The sequence below is a fragment of the Sus scrofa genome, chromosome 1 (assembly GCF_054392235.1).
Source record: "Sus scrofa isolate SSC_HxYL_T2T_F1_AM1 chromosome 1, Sscrofa_HxYL_maternal_Yorkshire_Landrace_v2.0, whole genome shotgun sequence".
Taxonomy (NCBI): Eukaryota; Metazoa; Chordata; class Mammalia; order Artiodactyla; family Suidae; genus Sus; species Sus scrofa.
This window is the reverse complement of record NC_139383.1, coordinates 31,910,363-31,934,017: the sequence shown is the minus strand read 5'-3', so window position 1 is coordinate 31,934,017 and position 23,655 is coordinate 31,910,363. Positions and strand designations below refer to the sequence as shown.

At 38.5% G+C, this 23,655-nt stretch overlaps 1 protein-coding gene and 1 pseudogene across 14 annotated transcripts in view; one reads left to right on the top strand and one right to left on the bottom strand.

Annotated features, from left to right (window-relative positions):
• The window catches only part of ENPP3 (ectonucleotide pyrophosphatase/phosphodiesterase 3), a 100,818-nt gene that overhangs the window by 43,899 nt on the left and 33,264 nt on the right, over window positions 1–23,655 (top strand). For all 14 annotated transcript variants that reach the window (XM_021087953.2, XM_084956061.1, XM_084956101.1 and 11 more), the window contains 10 exons: window positions 2,005–2,102; window positions 9,581–9,660; window positions 10,119–10,238; window positions 10,799–10,908; window positions 12,232–12,297; window positions 12,792–12,864; window positions 18,105–18,213; window positions 20,058–20,186; window positions 20,567–20,598; window positions 23,498–23,625. In XM_021087953.2, coding sequence (XP_020943612.2) covers window positions 2,005–2,102; window positions 9,581–9,660; window positions 10,119–10,238; window positions 10,799–10,908; window positions 12,232–12,297; window positions 12,792–12,864; window positions 18,105–18,213; window positions 20,058–20,186; window positions 20,567–20,598; window positions 23,498–23,625 — 945 coding nt within the window. The remainder of the gene's footprint in view (window positions 1–2,004; window positions 2,103–9,580; window positions 9,661–10,118; window positions 10,239–10,798; window positions 10,909–12,231; window positions 12,298–12,791; window positions 12,865–18,104; window positions 18,214–20,057; window positions 20,187–20,566; window positions 20,599–23,497; window positions 23,626–23,655) is intronic.
• Window positions 6,447–7,070, bottom strand: LOC102160401 (dihydrofolate reductase pseudogene; annotated as a pseudogene).

Genomic DNA, 23,655 nt, shown 5'->3' with positions numbered 1-23,655 from the left:
CTAAACTGGGAAATATCTAAATGCCCATCAACAGTTGAATGAATAAGCTGTGGTTTACTCATTCACGGGAATTCTAGACTGCCATGGGAATGAATGATCTACAGCTATATGTAAAAATATGTCAAACATAATATCAGGTAAAAGAAGCTAGACACAGGAGAATACATACTGTATGATTCTGTTCATATATAAATAGAAGTACAAAAATAGATACAACGAATCTATGCTCTTAGAATCAGGATGCTGATGGCCTTGGTGGAGTGTGGTTTGCAGAGTTTGGTGACAGGAAGGGAACTTGAGGGAAGGATTCTAAGTAATAGCGTTTCTTGATCTGGGTAATAGCTGCACCTGGAGTTCAGTTAGGCAACATTTATGAAGCTATACATCTTTGATGTGTGTGTGTTTAAAACGCAAGTAAAATTTTAAAAGTGAAAAAAATTTAGAATGGAAAAAAGATAATCTCTGGCTATAATTCAAAAGTTACCTTTCATCATTATAGCTTAAATACTCATCTCAAAAAAGATTGAAATGCTTTGGAGGTTCATATCCTGAGATATTGAAATAAAGAATAAAACATATAGAACTTTAGAAGAATAAAACGTCTTATAAGCTACGGAGTCTCTAAGTCCAATATCATAATAAGTAACAGTTATACCCAAAAGATGGCAGAATAATTGTAACTTTTATAGTTTTTGAAAGTGAGTACTGAATTCAGCAATTATTGCCTTTGGATCCTTAGGCAAAGCCAGGATTGTGAACGGTCTGTAATAAAGAATCCCATTTCGGTGATGTTTGGTTAGTGCTCTTCTTGCATGCTGCTGACTTTTATTGCAAATAGTGCACATAATGAGCTCTATGTATACCTACCCCTGTAAAATACTAAATATATCTGAGATGAGGCAATGATACTAACGTGCCATGTTTTAATGATTCCAAAGTGTTGAGTGAGTGGGCTGAGATTGAGTTTCAAGAGGTTGAATAACTTCTTAGTTAAATAGCTTATAAAGAATGAAGCAGAGAACTGAACTCAAGTTTTTCAAGGCCAAAGCCCTTCCTTGTTCTCCACAGCACCCTACCCTGTCATTGTAAATTCTCAGGGCTAGAGATATTTCATATGCGGTGCATGTGGTTTTCATAGATAGCAAATGCCAAGGAGTAAATGGAAATAAAGTTAGCCAAATTTTTTTAAACTCTAGAACTCAGAGAATGGTAGATCCAAGTTGAAAGCTTGGATAATTTATGTAACATTAAAAAAAATTTTACCTTTTTTATTATGGATTAATAACACACTGGAAATACTGATTTCTTTTTTTCTTTTTCTTTTTTTTTTTTTTTTTTTTTTTTTGTCTTTTGTCTTTTGAGGGCTGCACCAGCGGCATATGGAAGTTCCCAGGCTAGGGGTCTGATCAGAGCTACAGCTGCTGGCCTACGCCAGAGCCACAGCAACGCAGGATCTGAGCCACATCTAAGACCTACACCACAATGCCGGATCCTTAACCCACTGAACAAGGTCAGGGATCGAACCCGCAACCTCATGGTTCCTAGTCGGATTTGTTTCCGCTGTGCCACAGTGGGAAATACTGATTGTTAATGGAAATAATTTTTATTTTATTGTATTTCTTTTTTTTTTTTTTTTTTTGTCTTTTTTACCTTTTCTAGGGCTGCTTCCATGGCATATGGAGTTCCCAGGCTAGGGGTCTAATTGGAGCTGTAGCTACCGGCCTACACCAGAGCCACAGCAACGCCAGATCCTTAACCCACTGAGCAAGGCCAGGGATTGAACCCGAAACCTCATGGTTCCTAGTTGGATTCGTTAACCACTGCGCCACGACGGGAATTCCAATGGAAATAATTTTTAGAAAGAGAAAGGAAAGCTTGAGTTAGGAACTATCTCTGACTGTACTTTCCTAGCATTTTCTAAGTAAGGGAATTATAAGTAGTATAGAAAAGTGTCTTTTTTAAAAAATTAAAATAATGGACTAATTTTTTGTTTTCCGTTTTCAGATTTGACCTTCCACCCGTTATTTTGTTTTCCATGGATGGATTTAGAGCTGAATATTTACAGACATGGGGTACTTTAATCCCTAATATCAACAAACTGAGTAAGTCTCCTACAAACAGGGTCATACAGATGTGAGACACCTAGTTGGTTATTCAGACAGCGCACCTTTCTTTCTGACCTTTACCTTTAATATTTAGTGCTTTGTCTTAACCCAAGTCCTCTCAAGAACTTGAAGACTTTACTACATGATATGTATTTTCATACTTGTTGGCTCCTCCTTCCTTTTTTTTTTTTTTTTTTTTTTTTTTTTTGCAGCATGTTCATCTTTTTGTCTGTCTTGATTTGTTTTTTATTTGGATATAACTTCTGCTCTGTGAAAATCTATGCATATATACCATCTCATATGGCGTTTGTTAGACCTGGGTTCTGGGTCTTAGCAAGGTGGATGTGACTAGTTAGGATAAGAACCTGAAGGAACCTGAGTAGGTGAATAGTCCAGCATCTATTCCCAGATATGGAATCAAAATGCCTGGAACCTGGCTCTACCACTTACCAGCTTTGAGACCTCGCACCACTTTACTTCCCTGCTGGTGCCTCAGTCTCTTCATCTGTAAAATGGTCACTTCCCTCCTGATAGAAATACTGTGAGAATATATATACAGTGTACATTAGGTGATTCTAAGTTATTAATGCTTAGCTTTATTATCATCTTTATCATGATGTACTTCTGAGTTAGGGTAGTTGGCTTTCACATAGTTTTATAAAGTTAATAATAAATAGGAATGGGGTACCCAAGGGTAAGAAGCTAAGACATATTGGAGGTTTGGCTCCAGGGTGCATACTCTCCACTGCCCCACAAGGCCTCTCTTTCTTTATCCTTCTACTGGGCCAGGCCCTCTTTTACCTCCACAGTCCTCAAAATTTATGACAATTCTTGTAGTTCCCTGTTTTTATTTTTCTCCAAATTATTAAACAAATATCTGAGGAGTTCCTGTTGAGGCTCAGCAGTTATTATCCTTGAGGATGCAGGTTCAATCCCTGGCCTCACTCAGTGGGTTAGGGATCTGGTTTTGCCATGATCAGTGGTGTAGGCTACACACGCAACTTGGATCCCAAGTTGCCATGGCAGTACCGCAAACATATGTGTGTGTGTGTGTGTGTGTACACACTCAAACATATATTATATATTGATTACCTTTTCTGAACCTCAGTTTCCTTATTTGTAAAATGCAAGGATTAGATCAAATGTTCTACTACTAATTCCAGCACTAAAATGCCATGATTAGAAAGACATTATTTCCCCCTACAACACAAGGGACTTTGTTGCTTTAGCTTCTCTCTCAATTCAGAGGCAGATCTTTTAGCATAGAGATTAAGAGTTTGGGTCCCAGAGAGAACTGGCTCCCAATTCAAGATTCACCACTTACTGCTAAGTATTTGGCCTGGAAAGTTAATTAACAAATCTCAGTTTCTGTTCCCTTATCTGCATTTCCCTTGATAGTCTGGATATTAAATCCTGTGTCCAAAAGGACTTCATCTAGCCAGGCTGAACTGAATCCCTTTAGACGTAGAATTATTTGATTTGCTCATCCCATCCAGAGCTGGAAAGGACACTAATGAAATACTGGGCCCTTCAGAGCTTTCCCTTTCTAAGGTTTAAAATATTTTAAAAGTCATTTATACAACATCTCAATCCTTTAATGTGTGACGCCATCACTATCTAGTCTACCAAGGCAAAAGGGGCCTTTCATTTCCAGGAGGCCCAGTTAAGAGTAGATGTAGGAGTTCCCGTCGTGGCGCAGTGGTTAACGAATCCGACTAGGAACCATGAGGTTGCGGGTTCGGTCCCTGCCCTTGCTCAGTGGGTTAACGATCCGGCGTTGCCGTGAGCTGTGGTGTAGGTTGCAGACGCGGCTCGGATCCCGCGTTGCTGTGGCTCTGGCGTAGGCCAGTGGCTACAGCTCCGATTGGACCCCTAGCCTGGGAACCTCCATATGCCGCTGGAGCGGCCCAAAGAAATAGCAAAAAGACAAAAAAAAAAAAAAAAAAAAAAAAAGAGTAGATGTAAAAGCATGAGGATTAGGACCTGCCAAGAATGGCAGGCTTGAGGTAAGGTACATCACTTGAAGAAAGTCTAGAAGCTCATCTCTGGTGTCCCACAAAGCTGCCTGGGTTGGGCTACAATGCTCGTGGAAACTGAGCATGCACTAATACCACCCTGAAGTGAGAGTCATATCAGTGATCTTGAGGTTTTCATGGTAAAGTTTGTGAAGAATTGGCATTTTTAGGTAAAATTAACCTGTAAAGTTATCTTGTCTTGGGCTTTTCTTTGTTAGGAGGTTTTTGATGCCTTGTTATTGTTCTGTTCAGATATTCTATTTCTTCACAATTCAGACTTGGATGGCTATACATTTCTAAAAATATATCCATTTCTTCTAAATTATCTGGTTTATGGGGTATAATGTTCACAGTAGTCTCTTATAATCCTTTTTATGTCTGTGGTATTCGTTTCTGATTTTATTGATTTGAGTCTTCTTTTTCTGCTAATCTGGCTAAAGTTTTGTCTCTTGTGTTTATCTTTTCAAAAAATCAACTCTAATTTTGTTGATTTTTAAAATTGTTTTTCTAGCCTCAATTTCACTTATTTCTGTCATCTTTGTGTTTTCTTCTTTTTTGCTAACCTTGGATTTTGTTTGTTCTTTTTCTAATTTTTCTAATTCCTTAGGTGTAAAGTTAGATTGTTTATTTGAAACTGTTTCTTTTTTTTTTTTTTGTCTTTTGTCTTTTTAGGGACGTACCCATGGCATATGGAGGTTCCCAGGCTAGGGGTCCAATCAGAACTGTAGCCACTGGCCTACACCACAGCCACAGCAACACGGGATCTGAACCGCCTCTGTGACCTACACCACACTCAGGGCAACACTGGATCCTAAACCCACTGAATGAGGCCAGGGATGGACCTCCCTTCCTCCTGGATGCTAGTCGGGTTCGTTAACCACAGAGCCATGATGGGAACTCCTGAAACGTTTTCTTTTTAATGTAGGTGTTTATTGCTATGAACTTTAGATTTTGTTTGTTCTTTTTCTAATTTTTCTAATTCCTTAGGTGTAAAGTAAGATTGTTTATTTGAAACTTTTTCTTTTTAATGTAGGTGTTTATTGCTATGAACTTATTTCCTAGTGCTGCAAAAGCTGCATTGTACATTCTTCAGCTATTCCTTCTACTCATCCATTAAGTCTTCTACTCCTTCTTATAGTTTATAGTTACTATGGATATATGTTCATTCCATTTGTATTTTAAGGTTTTTTGGGTTGGTACTTTCTTTTTTCTTTTTTTTTACAATTTGCTTCTTTTACTCGGCAATTTTTGTCATTTTTCTGTCAGTACTTCTTTACTTTTAACTGCTGCAGATAATACATTTAATAGACCTGCTGGTTAGTTATTATTAGTCAACATTTGGGCTATTTCCAAGTTTAAAAAAAAATGTTTTAACAAAAACTCTTAGATTCATCTCCTTGTTCAGGACAAATTTCTAGAAGTGGAAGTTCTGGATCCAAACCAAGAATATGTTGAATCTTTTTTTTGCCTTTCGGGGCCCCACTTGTGGCATATGGAGGTTCCCAGGCTAGTGGTCTAATCAGAGCTACAGCTGCTGGCCTACACCACAGCCACAGCAACGCTAGATCCGAGCCACGTCTGGACTTATACCACAGCTCACGGTAACACTGGATCCTTAACCCACTAAGCAAGACTGGGGATCGAACCCGAAACCTCAAGGTTCCTAGTCTGGATTCGTTTCTGCTGTGCCACAATGGGAACGCTGAAGAATATGTTGAATCTTACTTGATGTTTCTAACTTACACTCTAAAAATGTTGTACCACCTTATAAGGCAGAAAATGCTATTTTTTTTTTTAGATATATAATCATCTAAATCTTTGCTAAACCTTTTTAAAGGTTTCAGACCTACCCTTTTAACCACTGAAAAGACTGTCTCAAACCTGCCTCCTTACTGCATCCAAGGACTATCCTAGAGTTCGCAACTTAGATTCCCTGGTGTGAATGAACAGAATTTTTCTCAGATGTGTGATACACATAGAGTAATTCATAGTTCCTCTTTTCATCTAATTTTAATAACCGAGTTCTAGCTCTTCTGTGTAAAATCTATTTCTCACCTTTGGACCCATCTGTCTAGCTCCTATCTCTACAGGCCCTGGTTTCAACTCATGCCGCCAGGGGACTCTCCCACTCTGGGTTGTCTTGCTAGATAGTAGATATTCTACCCTAGGCAGGTGCTGGTAACCTATTCCTGGCTCTTGATGGGCATTCAGACAGTTAGAGCAAGAAATGTTTCACAAAAGGTATCTGATACATGTCTAGCTTAGATGAATGGCAAATAGAAGCACACTGCTTTGAAATAATTATCCACAGGTCCAAAGTCAACAAAAAAAATACATTTTGGGGAGAGGGAGAGGGTGTGAAATAGATCAAAAAACACTTTCACATTAATTGTTCTTTTCCTATACTTCAAAGTTGTACTTAATGCCTTTCTCTTCCTGGACATCAGAAGGAACTCCTGAATATTCTGGGAGAAGTTTATATTTTTCCAAGTCAATTTCTGGGAAAAAAATGTGTCACTTTCAAATTCTTTCATGATCCTTGTCACAAAAAGTCTAAGATGGCCTGGCTTGTTCATGGCTTCCTTATAAACTGAACTGCCTCCCACTAGCCAAACCATGTCCACTTTATTTTTTAATTCTGGCTTCTCAGTAAGTTTTAAGGCATCATCCAGACTTTTGGCAAGAAAATGAGCTCCCTGTGGAGGTTCCTTGAGTTCTCTACTGAGAACTGTATTAATTCTGTCCTTTAAAGGTCAATTCTTCTCTGGAATGGAAACCAGGTCTTCCTACCCATAGTCACCAAATTCTGTTTGCCTTCTACTGAAGAGGTTGTGGTCATTCTTTGGAAACATTTGTAGTCATTCCTGAGTGGAGGCCAGGGCAGGTCCTCGTTCTTGCCGAAGCCCATGTTCTGGGGCACAGCAACGATGCAGTTTAGCGGACGAACCATGTCAGTGGCTGTAAACACCTCCTGGTACTTTCTTTTTAAAAGATGTTTTTAACAAGTAAAATCTGGAAATGATAAACTTTTGAAAGTGATGTTAAAGAGTATAGAGTAAAACAAAAATAATTAACCAACCAACAGACTCTCTTTCCTGATCTTCCTAGTTTTTCTCTGCAGAAGTAACTGTTCTTACTGGTTTATGGTGTATCCTTCCAGAATTACTCTGTTCGATTGTGATTTAGATTACTGAGATCTGGAAGAAACGAAGGTAGAAGATCTTGCTTTTGATAACAGCTCTGGTTCAAAGGCAGGTGATTCAAAAAGGTAGCTTGAAGCTATTGATAGTCAGTAGGTGTGTCTGGTTTAAAACTGGGATGGTGTCATGTTTTCACATCACTGGTAGCTTTGTTTTTTATTTTATACTGTATGCCTTCAAGCATTTAAGAATTTGACTGTGTTAGTCATGTTTCAATGAAATAGAAACTGACTTTTTGTCTCTTTATTTATGATTGTTTTCCTGACGTAAATTCTTTTTTTTTGTTTGTTTTTTTTGTTTTGTTTTTTGTTTTGTTTTTTTTTTTTTTTTTGCTATTTCTTGGGCCGCTCCCGCGGCATATGGAGGTTCCCAGGCTAGGGGTCGAAACGGAGCTGTAGCCACCGGCCTACGCCAGAGGCACAGCAACGCGGGATCCGAGCCGCGTCTGCAACCTACACCACAGCTCACGGCAACGCCGGATCATTAACCCACTGAGCAAGGGCAGGGATCCAATCTGCAACCTCATGGTTCCTAGTTGGATTCGTTAACCACTGAGCCACGACGGGAACTCCGTAAATTCTTTTAATTACATGGATGGATTAGTTCTCATTTTGTTTTCTTATCATATAACTTTTTTTCTTTTTATGGCCACACCCATGGCATATGGGTGTTCCCAGGTCAGGGACTGAATCCAAGCCACAGCTGCAGCAATGCCAGATCCTTTAACCCACTGAGCTGGGCCAGGGATCAAACCAGCATTTCTATAGCGACCTCAGCCACTGCAGTCAGATTCTTAACCCACTGTACCACAGCAGGATCTCCAATCATATGACTTCTTAACAATATTAAATATGTCTTTCCTCGATTGAGGACAAGATTTACCTATTGGAGGTATTGACTAAAAAAGAGGAAAAAAGGTTATTTTAATCTTTGATGATATGCTATGTCTTAGTGCCAGCCTCAAACTCAAGTACATCAGAACAACTTGGGGTGCTTGTTAGAAATGTAGGGGTTTTTTTGCATTCCCTTTCCTCTCCCTTTCAACCCTCACCATTCCCCCGCTCCCCAAATCCCATTTCGTGGACTTGGTATTGGACCCAAGAGGATTCTAAAGGAGGTAATTCCTAGATCATATTGGAAACAGTACTCTAGAGGCTGAGAAGGAGACCACCTGCAAGCCTTGAGAAAACCTTATTTCCAGCTGCAAAATTTGTTACTTTCTGGACAGCAGTCATTTTCACTTTTTGCTTGCACCCGAATAGAGTATCTAACGGTGAAGCTTTCTTTCAGAATTAGAGTCAGCAGGATTTGGGTTTGGAAAATTTTCACTGCTGTTGAGGAAAGAGCGATGGACTCCAGTGGCTCTGACCTCCTCAATAGGGTTATCGCACAGACAGAAACAACAGAACAGTTGAAAGCAAAATTAATGCCATGCTTTGTGGAAAACAGATCACAGGAAACTCCACTGATTAAGTGGAAATTCTACTGAAAAATAATAAGCAGTAAAGTTAGTTCATTTTGTAAACATTGCTACATGGTATGAATTTAGGCATTTATAGGAGTCAAATTCCTTCTCAGTTACCTAGATAGTTGTGTGAACTTTCGTTTTATTAGAGACTTTACGTAGAAGAACTAGCAAGAAGCAAATGTTCCATAGAAATTCTTATTGTAATGACTTGGGTCAGAAAGAGGAGAGCGGCAAAATCAAACAAAGCTGGCACTGTATAAAAATTTAAGGTATGTTTAGCTCAGTGGTCAACAAGCTGTGGCCTATGGGCCAAATATGTCCCACTCTGCCTGTTTGTGTATGGCCTGCTGATGCTAAGAATTGTTTTACATTCTTTAATGGTTGAGGGGGAGAAGAATGTTTTGTGCCATGGAAAAAACTGTGTGCAATTCAAATTTTGATGTCTACAAAAAAGTTTTATTAGAACATAGTCATGCTCATTTGTTTTCATATTGTCTATGGATGCTTTGAGGCCTTAATAGCAAAGCTGAGCTGTTGCAACAGAGATCAAAGCCTAACATATTATTATCATTTTTTTTCCCCTGAGCCATGATTTAGCTCCCTCCTCTCCTAAAAACTGGCGTTCCTTGGGATGGAGGAATTTTAGGCATCAGAATTTCAACCTCTTTTCATCTGCAATTCACCCCTTAATTTTCTGTTTCTCTGGGTAACGTTCGTATTCAGATTTTTAGTTATTCAAACAACTTCCAAGGAAGAAACAATGTCTTAATTTCTCACTGTGCTTCATTGCAGAAACATGTGGAATTCATTCAAAATACCTGAGACCTGCCTATCCAACCAAAACCTTCCCAAATCATTATTCCATTGTCACAGTAAGTGCTTGGCCCCAACTACTTTGCATTTTAGTCTTTTATTACTCTGGAACAGTAATTACAGCTTACTTAAACTTTAGCCCTTAGTTAGTTGTGTGTGTGTGTGTGTGTGTGTGTGTGTGTGTGTGTGTGTGTGTAAATGCAAATTCCATTTTGCAGATTCACCTAAACATTCAAGTTATCCAGCTCACATGTTCCCAACCGGGGTTTAACAAAGCAACACTCCATTCTAAAAACAAATGTTGTTTTCACAGTCTACTGTCTAGTGCTATGTTTTTCATATGTTTGTGCTTTTGTTTTTTTGTGGGGTTTTTCTGGTATTTGGGTTCAGACCCAGGGGCTTTATATTGAAAGGTGTATGACATTGTTTAAAAATATGAGTTATGCTATTTCAATTTAAAAATATGTTTTATTAATGCCATTTTATCTCAAATCTTTTTTTAAAATTATATTTTTAGGGGTTATATCCAGAATCACATGGCATCATTGACAATAATATGTATGATGTAAACCTCAACAAGAATTTTTCACTTTCCTCGAAGGAGAAAGAAAATCCAGCTTGGTGGCAAGGACAACCAGTATGTAGCATTCTACATGTGGCACCAAAGTAACCTTCTTTTTGCAATGTGACAGTGGACCATTCTTCTCTCTCCACTTTGCGTTTTACATTATCTTTCTAATTTCCAAGGGCTAAGGGTGAGAAGGTGTTTCGCCTCTGTTTATAATTAATTTGAGTCTTTTAAATGTGTATGATTGTTCACCTAAATTGCCTTGAGTTGAAACTTGGATGTTATATCAGCCTGGAAGTTACTCAGAAAGAGTATCCATTCATTTTTTTTTACCCATTCTGTTTTATAAATCTTTAAAAGGGAAAAAAGAACTATGGATTTTTCAGTTCGAAGAATGATCTTTCTTATTGCCTGCCTACATTTTTTTTTTTTGTTTTCCAAGGTGGATGCCTGGATAATTACTTTTTAAAATTACTATAAATACAAATGTTAATAATTTAAATACAATTTAATAATTAAATACAATTTTCAGCTGTTAATATTGTTCAGTTTCTCATAAATAGTACCATTTTTGCCCAAATTAGTTGTTCTCCTGCCCTCCATTTACCTGAAATTTTCTCTTTTTATAGATCTGGCTGACAGCAATGTATCAAGGTTTAAAAGCTGGAACCTTCTTTTGGCCAGGATCAGATGTGTTTATAAATGGCACCTTTCCTTCCATATACAGAATTTACAACAGGTAGTGAAGCACTTGCAGGTGTGATCCCACCTAGACAGGAATGGTTAAATTTTTCTGGGTCTGAATCTTGATGGTAATTGTATTCTTCTAGTTGTCTGGGCCAAAAATCTTGAAGTCAACATAGATTCCTCTCTCTTACATCCCTTTATTTGCTCTGTCAGCAAATGCTTGTGCCTCTAATTCAAAATATATGCAGTCTGAGAACGTTTTATTATGCATTTATAGATAACGATCATCTTCTTTTACATGTATTATTGCAGTTGCCTCTTTACACATCTCCCTGGTTCTATTTCTGGTCCTTGTAATCTATTCTCAATTCATCCTCCAGTATAATTACTTAAGAAAAGAAGTCCAATTATGACACTCCCTGGCACCATAAACTTCGGTGTCTCACTGGTTCACGCAGAGCGAAAGCCTACAAGGTCCTGTTGACACGAGCCCTGCTATCCTTCTGCCTCTCAGACTCCTCTCCTGCTATTTTCCTGGGTTCTTACTCTGGTCAAGCCATTCTGACCTCCTCGGTGACCTCAGCACATCAGACTTTCTTCCTCTGTAGGGCCTTTGTTCCAGCTGTTCCTTTGCCTGCGATAATGTCACTCCGTGTATCATCACAGCTCACTCCCTCACCTCCTTCTGGCTCTCGCTCCAAAATTATCTTCTAATATTGTCTTAGCCTGATCACGCCGAATTCCAATTCCAGACTATCTGATTTTACAAGAGGGATAGTTTAGTTTCTCAGTGCTCCTTATTCTGGCTCTAGTCTTGCTTCCCCACCTCCCACCCCGCCATAGCATTTGTCGCCTTTTAATAACCTAAGCAATTTATTTATGGAGCAGGCCTATTATTTATTATTAGAATGTAAGAATGTACTATTAGAACGTCTAGAATGTAGCCTCGAGGAAGAAAGCCATCTTTGGTTTGCTCCCTGATAAATTCTGTTTGAAATAAACACGTTATGTCTGACAATAGACAGTCATTGCCTATAAATGCATAAATGAATGAAGTGAATAAAAAGAAATGAATGAATGGATCATAATAAATGGCCATTTATTTTATTTGGAGGAACAGTGAAGGAGGGATGGATGAGAAGGAAAGTAAGCAATACACACTTAGTTTACAGGGAGAGAAGAGTATCTCCATATGGGTATTGAAAACAGGTATTGCTTTGAATAATACTGAATCCTGAATCCCTTTCAGTATTTTTATAATCTATGAACATAAAATGAACAGCTGAAAAATCAACCTGCCTTCCTGAGTAAGAATATAATGAAGTTGTTCTTGATTTGATTATTCATTAAAGATTATTTTTACCTTTCATTTTAGTACTGTCACATATGAAGAGAGGATCTTTACTGTGTTAAAGTGGCTGGACCTGCCCAAAGCTGAAAGGTAACGTCTAGCATCAGAGAAGTATTGGCACAATGTGATATTTGTGGGCATAAAATGAAAGTATTTCGTTAGTTTCAGACCATTTTGGAAAAACAAAAACAAAAACTTGGCAGTTCCTTTTTATGGGTGTTTTTTTAAAGTTTTTTCCTGCAACCATTTAAAGAAAGAACTAAAGTGGCAGAACAAAGAGTCAGCCAAAGGTTGTAAACCAGGAAATAGGGAGGCTCAGCACGGAGTCTTAGCAGGAACAAGGCAGATTTTCAGAACTGCGTCAGACCAACGCTTCCATCCTGGAAGGTCTCATTTACTTCCTGGTAGGACACTGTCCCTGATGAGGACACACTGAACTACTGGGTCTGGATGAAGAGAAGGAAAGACCAGAGAACAAGAGGAGGGAACTGCTACAATGTTCCAGACCTACAAATCTCCCAAACCCCATTTGCAGGTTTATCCCAAATGGATAACATCTTTTTCTGTTTCAATTTTACCCCTAGACCTGATTTTTACACCATATATGTGGAACAACCTGATTCTGCAGGTCATGAAGAGGGACCAGTCAGTGCTGCAGTAAGTTTGTTTTGTTTTTTTAAAAACAAATATTAAATTTTCTAGCCTTCACCCACAACATGAAACACTATTCTTTAGTTCCCACGGAATACAAATATTTTGATAGATACATGAAGACATAAAAAGAATTAAAAGTCTAAAAAATGATCTGCTTTATTAACCACAAAAATAAATGTCTAAAAAGAATATCTGCTTTATTCGCCACATCTTGACTAATTTGATAACACTTACTGAATACTTAGATGCAGCATAGTTATTTCACATGACAAAAACAGTAAGGCTAGATACCATGGGTCTGCCTCACATCTTAATGTAGCCCATCTCAAGCTGTGTCACTTGAAAGTCCATCGTGGAATATCCAGCTGTCTATTCAAGCATAGTTGCAATCAGAAGTTCTTTATAAGTGGACTTAATGTATTATTGCCTCAGAGTTATTCCCCTCTTAGGCCCCCATTGTACTTGAAATAGATTCTTCAATATTAATTTCTTCTTTATCTAAACCATTCTGTATTTACTGCAGAAATAGAGTCTTTAAATATGATTTTTTGAAGCCAATTCTCTTCCGAAATCCACTCAAGCCAGCATTGTCTTGGACACAATATAAAACTACAAAGGTATCCATGAGTACAGCATTTTTCTACCCCATGGAAAGTCATTTAACAGTTGTCCTCAACTGGAATGCAATTATATTTATTCTGACAGCATGGCTTAGCTATTCATCAGAAATGCCCTTCTTCCTTCCCATTAAATCAAAATGATTCCTAGTTTAAGCCCTGCTTAAGTCTGACCATTTTGGACCCATTAGTCCTCTTTTATATTCCTGTACCACCCTTGACTGTCTCACAGAACTTAACACTTAATTAGGTTATTCCAAGAGTGATGGCTTAGTAACTATCGACAGCATATTCACCATTTCCTCTGTTATATTTTAATTGTCATACATATTTGATGTGATTAATTATTTGAGAGAGGGCATTCTCGTCTACGTTTGACTCCGACAGCTGAGTGTAGGTGCCATTATCTTTTTCTTCTATTCAATGCTCTAGTGTAGCACCCAAATACATTTTAGGTATACTTTGGAAAAGCGCTGCAAAGGAAAAGGTCAGGATGCCCTGAGAGGTCTAAAGGGGCTTAGTCTGGGTTAGGGAGGGTCAAAAATTTCTTTGAATAACAAAAAGGATAAAAGTTTACAAACAATCTGACTGAGGCAAGAGCTGAGTGCATTAGAGAAACATCAAATGAACAAACGGACAGACAGATGAACAGGTGACTAGACAAATAGAAAACATCATAATGGTAAAAATAACAATCACAGCTAACTCTTATTGTTTGCTGCTCTGAGCCAGGTATTGTTCGAACTGCTGTATGAGGATTACCTCCCACTAAGGTCTGTGAACCAGGGGGCAGGGCTAGTAGAAAGTCTTCAGAAGGAGGCAGGTGCCAAAACATGCAGGTCCTTCTAGGCCATAAAATGTGCAGTGGGGGGCTTAGGTGTTTTAATCAGTGAAGGATATGATCAGATCTGTGTGCATTTATTGTGGAAGAGAAATGGGTTAGAGGGAGCAAGGGAAAGTGGGGAGAGACGAGTTAGCTTTTAGAACATTCCAGGAAACAGATAAGACTGACTTGGACTATGGTGGTGGCAACTATTTAGAAGATATATTTAAGATTTATTTAAGTGATAGACTTGATATGACTTGGTGTGCCCTAAGTGACGGGGTGGTGGGTCAAGTATGGTTTTCAGGTTTTCATCCTAAGCAGGCATATTCCTTCCAATAAGACCATTGAAGGGCGATAAGTTGAGAGGAGAAGACCATGCTGTGAGTGGGGGAACTGTGATGTCTGGAAAGCAACAGAATGTGGAGTTTAAATCTCACAGGTGGAGTTCCCGTCATGGCTCAGTGGTTAACGAATCTGACTAGGAACCCCTGAGGTTGTGGGTTCAAACCCTGGTCTTGCTCAGTGGGTTAAGGATCCAGCGTTGCTGTGAGCTGTGGTGTAGGTCGCAGATGCCGCTCGGATCTGGCGTTGGTGTGGCTCTGGCATAGGCCGGCAGCTACAGCTCCAATTGGACCCCTAGCCTGGGAACCTCCATATGCTGCGGGAGTGGCCCTAGAAAAGGCAAAAAGACAAAAAATAAAAATGAAAAAAATAAAGCACAAAGGTGATGGAGATCAGGCAGCTTGGCAGCATACAGATAGTGCATAGAAGTAGAGATGTACTCAGGAAAGAATGAAGAATGAAAATAGAAGAGGAATTAAGACTAAGCCTCATTTAAAACTTAAGAGGAAGAGGCAAAACAGATGGAGAAAGTGGAAGATTTTATGCTTTTATTATTGCTATTGTTACTTTTAATCACATACTTTGACTCAGGGTTAGTATGACATAATTTAAAAGTAAAAAGATGATTTTAGTTTGTTTTCACTCATTTACTATGTGGAAAGCTTATAAACTTGTTCTAGATTTTTAAATCATCAATACCCTTGCTCTTGACCTGTTATCCCTTTAAAGCCTAGCTTTAGCTGCTTCCTGTGGCCCATATGTTGTGCAAGGCATGCTTAGAGGTGATGAAAATGAGGCTCCGTGCCAGAAACCATGTTGAAAAGGCAGCTAAAGGAAATAATGGGTTAATAAACAACAAGATTCTTTTAAAAAGAAACCTTAGGAGTTGTCATCATGGTTCAGTGGGTTAAGAACCTGACTAGTATCCATGAGGATGCAGGTTTGATCCCTGGCCTTGCTCAGTGGGCTAAAGATCCAGCGTTGCCCTGAGCTGTGGTATAGGTCACAGACACAGCTCAGAACTGGCATTGCTGTGGCTGTTGTGTAGGCTGGCAGCTACAGCTCTGACTCAAGCCCTAGCCTAGGAACTTCCATATGATGCAGGTGTGACCCTAAAAAGAAAAAAAAAAAAAGAAAAGAAAAAGAAACCTTAACAAGATTTCATAGTTTAAATAGCGTTTAAATGGGAAGAATATTATGACCTGGGGTAGCTGGAGAAGGCTTTATGAAATGGAGATGGAGAGGGCGATGGAATTAGGACAGGCAGGAGGAGGTGGAGAAGCATTGGAAATATAGTAAAATCAGGTACTTCATAACAAATTTGTCCCAGTGAGTCTTTAGCATTGACATTGAAGTAGGCACAGAATGTCCTGAAGTCCTAGTAACTTTCAGTAATTGTCTAATACTTTAATAAGATCTAGCTGCGATACTTTATTGAAAAGCAAATTATTAATCTTAGATGGACTGAAAAGTGGGAAAGAGGAGTTCTTAGGTGCCCTAGTGAGTTAAGGATCTGGCATTTTCTCTGATGTGGCAAGGGCTTCATCCTTAGCCTGGGAATTTCTGAATGCCATGGGTGTGGCCAAAAAAAAAAGTTGGAAAGAAAAATTCAATTCAGAGGACAAAATCGAAATTAAGAACAGATTGATTTAAATGTTGGTAATGCTCATGTCCGCGCTGGGAGAATTTCGGAGCGCTGAAGCTCTCCATTGGGGAGACAGAACAAGATGGGAAGGATGTTGGACCTTTTGAAAAGTAGACTGTGTCACCGTTCCATCAATCTTCCTGCCTAGCAGCCTTGAATTCCAAAGGGAACTTCTGGATCCAAAGAAAAATTTTCATTGAGGGCCTTACCAGTTAGTTCATTTTATCAAGGATTGATTTTTACCGTTTCTACAGTGTCCCCTGTGAAAGTGAATGATCATGATTCCATGTGAAAGAAGCAGAGTTTTCTGCTCAAACTAGTTTGCCTCACCTCTTTCTATTCCTATTAATTATCTTAGCATCCAAAAAACCACTTACTCATCTCCTGCTACAGGAATCTCTTGTTTCCTTCCCTTGTCCTGGTGAGAGCTGGAGGCTGGCATCTACTCACATCACGTTCAGTGCAACGTGCCATCTGTGTGTACTTCATGAACCACTCTGTGCTTAGCAAGCAGGTGTGAGTTACATTGCACTGTCTCTTTCCTGTAGGAGCTCATGTGCTCCTGGGGAGGCAGACACATGCTCAGATGATTTCAAAACTGTGCAGAGTCCAGTGGTAGTAGGATGCCAGGGGAGGACGAAGGAGAAGGGCTCTTAGTGCTGGAGGAGTCAGGAGCCATGAATAGGTTGACTATGTGAAAGGGAACAAAATCCTGTCATGACAACAAGTGGAAACCGTGACTCTCACTGGCAAACCAGAGTGCATGTGTCACCCCAAGAATGAGGGCAGGAAAACATCTTGGAGTCCATAGATTTGGCAGTAGATAGACATGATATGAGAGCAAGCTCTGCTCTGTCCTGTAGGATCACAAATATGCTACTTATCTTCTTTAAACCTTGAGTTTCCTAGTTACTCCATTGGAAGTTCCAATAGCACCATCTATGAATGTTTGCTGAGATAATTTCATAAGATAATGCACTAACACTTTTAATAGTAATTGGCTAGTAAAATTCTTTCTCAAGAAAGGAAAGAAAACAATCATTGTAATAATAGTACCATGAAAGATTTGGAGTTCCCGTCGTGGCGCAGTGGTTAACGAATCCAACTGGGAACCATGAGGTTGCAGGTTCGGTCCCTGGCCTTGCTTAGTGGGTTAAGGATCCAGCATTGGCATGAGCTGTGGTGTGGGTCGCAGACATGGCTTGGATCCCGAGTTGCTGTGGTTGTGGCTTAGGCCAGTGGCTACAGCTCCGATTCGACCCCTAGCCTGGGAACCTCCATATGCCGTGCGAGCAGCCCTAGAAAAGGCAAAAAGACAAAAAAAAAAAAAAGAGAGAGAGAGAGAGATTGAACATTGCCCCCAATCCAATGCTATTACACTTTCTTATTCACTGGAAAAAATAATGAGAAGTTATGTCAGTTAAATATTATTCACTAAATCTTTTAATGGTCACACCTGCGGCGTATGGAAGTTCCCAGGCTAGTGGTTGAATCAGAGCCACTGCTGGCCTACACCACAGCCACGGCAATGCCCGATCTGAGCTGCATCTGTGACCTACATCACAGCTCACAGCAAAACGCCAGATCCTTAACCCACTGAATGAGGCCAGGGATCAAACCTGCATCCTCAGGATATTAGTCGGGTTCTTAACTTGCTGATATCCTATTTCAAAATCCAATGATTTCTTAATTCTCTGATATCTTATTTCAAAACCCAATGATTTCAGAGAAGGAAATGTATTTAATTTTTAACTTGGTTAATTAAATCCTAAGTTATACAGACAATCTTAACTCCATTTTTTTTCCCCCTTAGGTAATTCGAGCCTTACAGTTAGTGGATAACACTTTTGGATTGTTGATGGAAGGCCTAAAACAGAGAAACTTAGACAATTGTGTCAATATAATCCTTTTGGCTGACCATGGTATGCTTCGTTTTTTTTAATTGTATTTTATCATTGATTATATCTTATCACTTCGGGGAACATACAAAAATAATTGTGATGTTTTAAAGTCTGTATTTCTAGACCTAGCAGCTCTTGAATGAGCAAAGAATGAGTTTTGTCATAGGCCGGGATGAACAGAGGACTAAGATTTATACTTCCAGTTTAATTATCCTAACATTCATCCCGAAAAATCTATCCATAGGCTTCATTTTCTGTAAAAATGGAGTTAATAGTACTCACAGAGATGTGGTTGGGCTGTTAATCATAAAAAGTGTCTTCTTTTCAGTGAATGACTCATTTGTATAGATTGGCTACAGTTTACAATATTGGTTAGTTTTACCATTTCCTGTGTATTTATTTATTGTTCCTCCATTTCATTTAACCTGAGTGTTAAAGGAAGTGAGACAGCTATCACACTCTCTGCAACCTCATCTTTTTTTAAAAGTACTCACTCATTCAAAAAATGTTGTTTAGGAGTTCCCATCAAGGCACGGTGGAAATGAATCCGACTAGGAACATCGAGGTTGCAGGATCGATCCCTGGCCTCAGTGGGTTAAGGATCCGGCGTTGCCATGAGCTGTGGTGTAGGTCACAGATGCGGCTCAGATCCGGCATTGCTGTGGCTGTGGTATAGGCTGGCAGCTACAGCACCGATTAGACCCCCAGCCTGGGAACCTCCATATGCTGTGAGCGCGGCCCTGAAAAGACAAAAAAAAAAGTTGTTTAAGTGCTAACTCAATGCTGGGTACTTTCCTCAATATGGTGTGTTAGGAAGTGCATAAAACAGAAATAGACCTTTTCTAGACGGAGTAGTCGAGGTGGAGCAAGAAGAGGAAAAGGAGCACGACTGCAGAACTTTTCTTTACATCTTAGAATGTCAAGATAATGGGAAACATAGTAATTTATTTTATAAGTTTCTAAAATGTTGCTCTAATACTTTGGCCTATTGTTTAAAATTAAAGGAAATATTTTAATTTTCTTTTGTGAAAATAAATGATAAAATATACAAATAATAAAATTAATAAAAATAGAAATTTGGATGGAGTCTGAAGAATCTTCAAATTAAAAAATTTAACTACCAAAACTTTTTTAGAACATATACTATGTATGTAAATTTACATAATACATATGTGAAAAGTAAATATTCTCTAAATATATTGTTTTATAAAAATGCATGTTACAGTTTTATTTAAAAATTTTAAAATATAGCATGTTGCCTTATTTATAAAGATTTATTTAGCGGAGTTCTCGTTGTGGCACAGTGGTTAACGAATCCGACTAGGAACCATGAGATTGTGGGTTCGATCCCTGGCCTTGCTCAGTGGGTTAAGGATCTGGCATTGCCATGAGCTGTGGTATAAGTTGCAGACGCGGTTCGGATCCTGCGTTGCTGTGGCCTTGGCATAGGCCAGCAGCTATGGCTCCGATTTGACCCCTAGCCTGGGAACCTCCATATGTCATGGGAGCGGCCCTAGAAAAAGGCAAAAAGACAAAAAAAAAAAAAAGAAAGAAAGAAAAAAAAAAGATTTATTTAGCTTCTGACAGAACTTTCTTCTTTGAAATTACTTTAATCGATCAACATTGACTAGATGATTTGTTTATAATTCCTGTCTATTCTTCTCTTATAAGCATGATCCTTCTCTTCCACTGCCAGGGTTTTTAAGGCCTGCCACTTGGAGTAAAGTAATTGGGTAACTCCTAGAGGTTCTCAGGGAAACTTGGTTTGAGATCCATAATGTAATATGACTCCTATTTGACCCGATCAAAAGACAACCAATTGTTACTATCTTATACATTCAGTGGATAATTTTTTTTTAATTCAGGAATGGATCAGACTTATTGTGAAAAACAGGAATATATGACTGATTATTTTTCCCAAATAAACTTCTACATGTATGAAGGACCTGCCCCCCGCATCAGGGCTCGCAATATACCTCAGGACTTTTTTACCTGTAAGTATGAAGATGGAAATGGAAAAATAAAGGTAAAACTAAAAGTGAATAACCATAGCCCTCTGATTCTGAGGATGAAGGGATTACCAGCCCCACTATTCTGACTTCTTGGAAAGACCATACAGAAGCAAACGAGAAACTCCCCTATTTAAGTACAGTCTATTGATAGAGTCTGTGGTAGTATCTAATACTGTTGGGTTAAAATATATTCCACTTCATTCTTAAGTGCTAAAATAAGTCTTTCTTAAAAAAAATTTATTTCATTTTACCAGATCATAATCATTAATAAATGTCTCTTTCATTTTCATGTGAACTTTTGCATTTTTTTGCATTTATCAAGTATCAATTGTAATGTGACATTTATTTTTCTTTCGAAACAGTTGATTCTGAAGAAATTGTTAGGAACCTCAGTGTAAGTACAGTCTCTTAACATACATGTTTAAGTTAATGTAATGTCCTTAATCTGGGTTTCAAGAAATTTGTGTTCTCTAACTTCCATCTAAGCCATTTGCAATTTATTTCTTAAATTCGCCATTGACAGTTTATATTCCTGTTAGTTGCTTTCATTTTAGTTGTTCTTATTTTGGAGTTGACACCATGATAGGAAATTCATTTGAAAAACAGGGATGCTGACTCCTAAATTGAATGGGCTAATCTTTCATTTAAAGGAGCTGGGCTAGTGAGCTTCAGATGTCATTGGTTTTCACACTTTTTGTTATTTAATATCAGAAAATAGTGAAGCACAGATATTATAGATCGTTTGTACCAGTCAGAAAAATAAATTCCTTACCCTAAATGTAATTGTAACTGCTTTTGATTGGCTCTTGCATCTCAGGTTGTAAGTGAACAAGCAGATCAAAAAACCAGATAGCTGGTGTTCCCCTTGTGGCCCAGCAGAAACGAATCCGACTAGGAACCATGAGGTTGCAGGTTCAATCCCTGGCCTCACTCAGTGGGTTATGGATCCGGCATTGCCGTGAGCTGTGGTGTAGGTGATAGATGTGGCTTGGATCTGGCATTGCTGTGGCTGTGGTATAGGCTGGCAGCTGTAGCTCTGATTGGACCCCTAGCCTGGGAACCTCCATATGCCGCTGGTACGGCCCTAAAAAGACAAAAAAAGAAATAGCTTAGAGAAATCAGGATTTTTTCAAGGTGGGGTTCACTACTCCTGGAAAGACCTGAAATAGCCTCGTGTGGTGGTTTTAATAGTTCTATGCTTAAAGTATATTTGCAAGTGTAAAACGATTATATGGATTCATGAGTTTGCCAATGCTTGGGATGGGGCTGGATTTATTTCTGTCTAAGTGATATGCAATTATAGTAAAAACTCAGAATGAAATGTGAGTGATTGAAGATTAGGAAACATTGGGGAAAGAATGGTTGCTGTAACTTGGGACCCCCTGCAAATTTGAAGTAGGAAGCACTGTTGGGGCAGAAATTCTTTAGTATTAATCCTTCCTTTTTTTCTCTTACATCTGATATTCTGGTCTTGATTAAGCATGGTGGGCATTCTTACCTCCTGCTGGTGTGGGGTGTACATGCAGTGTGTTCTTGCAGCTGGAGCAGTAGTGGAAAATTATCAGCAAATGGACTCAGAATCCACACATTGTTTTCCCTTTTTTCCATCACCTATCGATCCTCATAGCTGAAGTCCTGTTAGTGAGATGAGAAAGGGCAAACGTCTAATAATCCCAGTGGTGCAAAAGGGATTGGACATGCAGGCTTTGGAAATGGTCATGACATGACCTCACAGACATGCACCAGGCCTGGAGCTGTAGAGTCTCAAAGAAATGGACTGTCATTTTACGAAGTAGTCCATTCTTCCCAGGAAAATGGTGTGGTTGTGCAGTATTTCCAGGAATGCTGTTCTGTGGGCCTATATTGAGCTGATATTGGACAATCATAAGCAAACATGAACTGGCAAGCTTCATGACAGGTAACAGCTTCAGCTTTGTTCTTAGATCAAATGACCAAAGTTTCATCTTAACTCTAGGGTCTTCGTCTCAAATTCTCAAATGCAAAGAATAACCTTATTATTCTTCAGAGCTTAGCAGTGCATCCTCAGTTTTCTCTGGATTTTATCTGGCTGTACACCCAGCTGGCAAAGGGTGATTCATCCATTGATCGGTGGTCCTTCAGGGCACATTCTGATCCCTTGAACCTTTGAGGAAGTTGCTTTTGCAACAGATGCCATCATGTGCTTGCCTGGAAGTTACAAAATAGCAGCTTAAGAAAGAAGTAATGATAAATGATAAAGCATTCTCTTCCAGAATCCTGGAAGAGATAGAAAAGTAGGCAAGAAAAAATAGGGGAGATATTTGTGCAATAAATTCTTTTCTCTTCCCTTTTTTATTCTATAACTCTTCACTCTCCTACTCTGTATTTCTTTTTAAATTGTTTTTTGTCTATTTCATAGTGACTCTTCTTTTTCTTATGTAGAAAGAATTTTCAGAAGTAGAAGGACTGTACTAGATTTCAAAAACTATTGACCTGATTTGAAAAATAAGCAAATGCAGGGTAATTGAGTTAAATGTGAAGGAATGTTTTGGAGCAATTAAACTAGTTTTAAAAAATTTACCCATATCTATGAATGTTTTACATAGTTTTAAGGTATAATTTAGACTCCAAAGTTGTAATTGCCACTCTAAATCTAGACTTCTATCCATTCTCTGTCAAAAAAGAAGGGGTATTTATGGTCATTTAAGATATATACACAGGAAGAAAAACTTTCAAACATCAAACATATAGTTTACATCATATTTTAAATTGCAACTTAAATATGTTGCAACAGTTAAAAACAATATACTTAGGGAATGTGACTACACTGAAAACAGGTTTAATATTCCTATTTTATTTGCCAGGCTTAAATCCTCTTACTTTAAAAAAATTTTTATTGAAGTGTAGTTGATTTAACAATGTTGTGTTAATTTCTTCTGCATAGCAAATTGATTCAGTTATACATACAGATATATGTACATACAGGTATATATATATACATTCTTTTTAATATTCTTTTCCATTATGGCTTATCACAGAATATTGGTATATTTCCCTGTGCTATACAGTAAGATCTTGTTGTTTACCCATCCTGTATATAATAAAACTATTATTATATACTAATATCTGCTCATCCCAAACTCCCAATCCTTCCCTCTCCACCTGCTCTCCCCTAAGCAACCACAAGTCTGTTTTTGCTCTGTGAATCAACTCTCTTACTTTTAAAAAGTGTTTAATAAATTGACTTAGGAGATGAAGTTATGAATTATTTTGCATCTTTTAAAGGTGTCATGAGGAAATACTTTCTTTTTCAGTGCCGAAAACCTGATCAGCATTTCAAACCCTATCTGACCCCTGATTTGCCAAAACGACTACACTATGCCAAAAATGTCAGAATTGATAAAGCTCATCTTTTGGTGGATCGACAGTGGCAGGCTGTGAGGTTTGTGTCCCTATTAATTTATCTCATAAT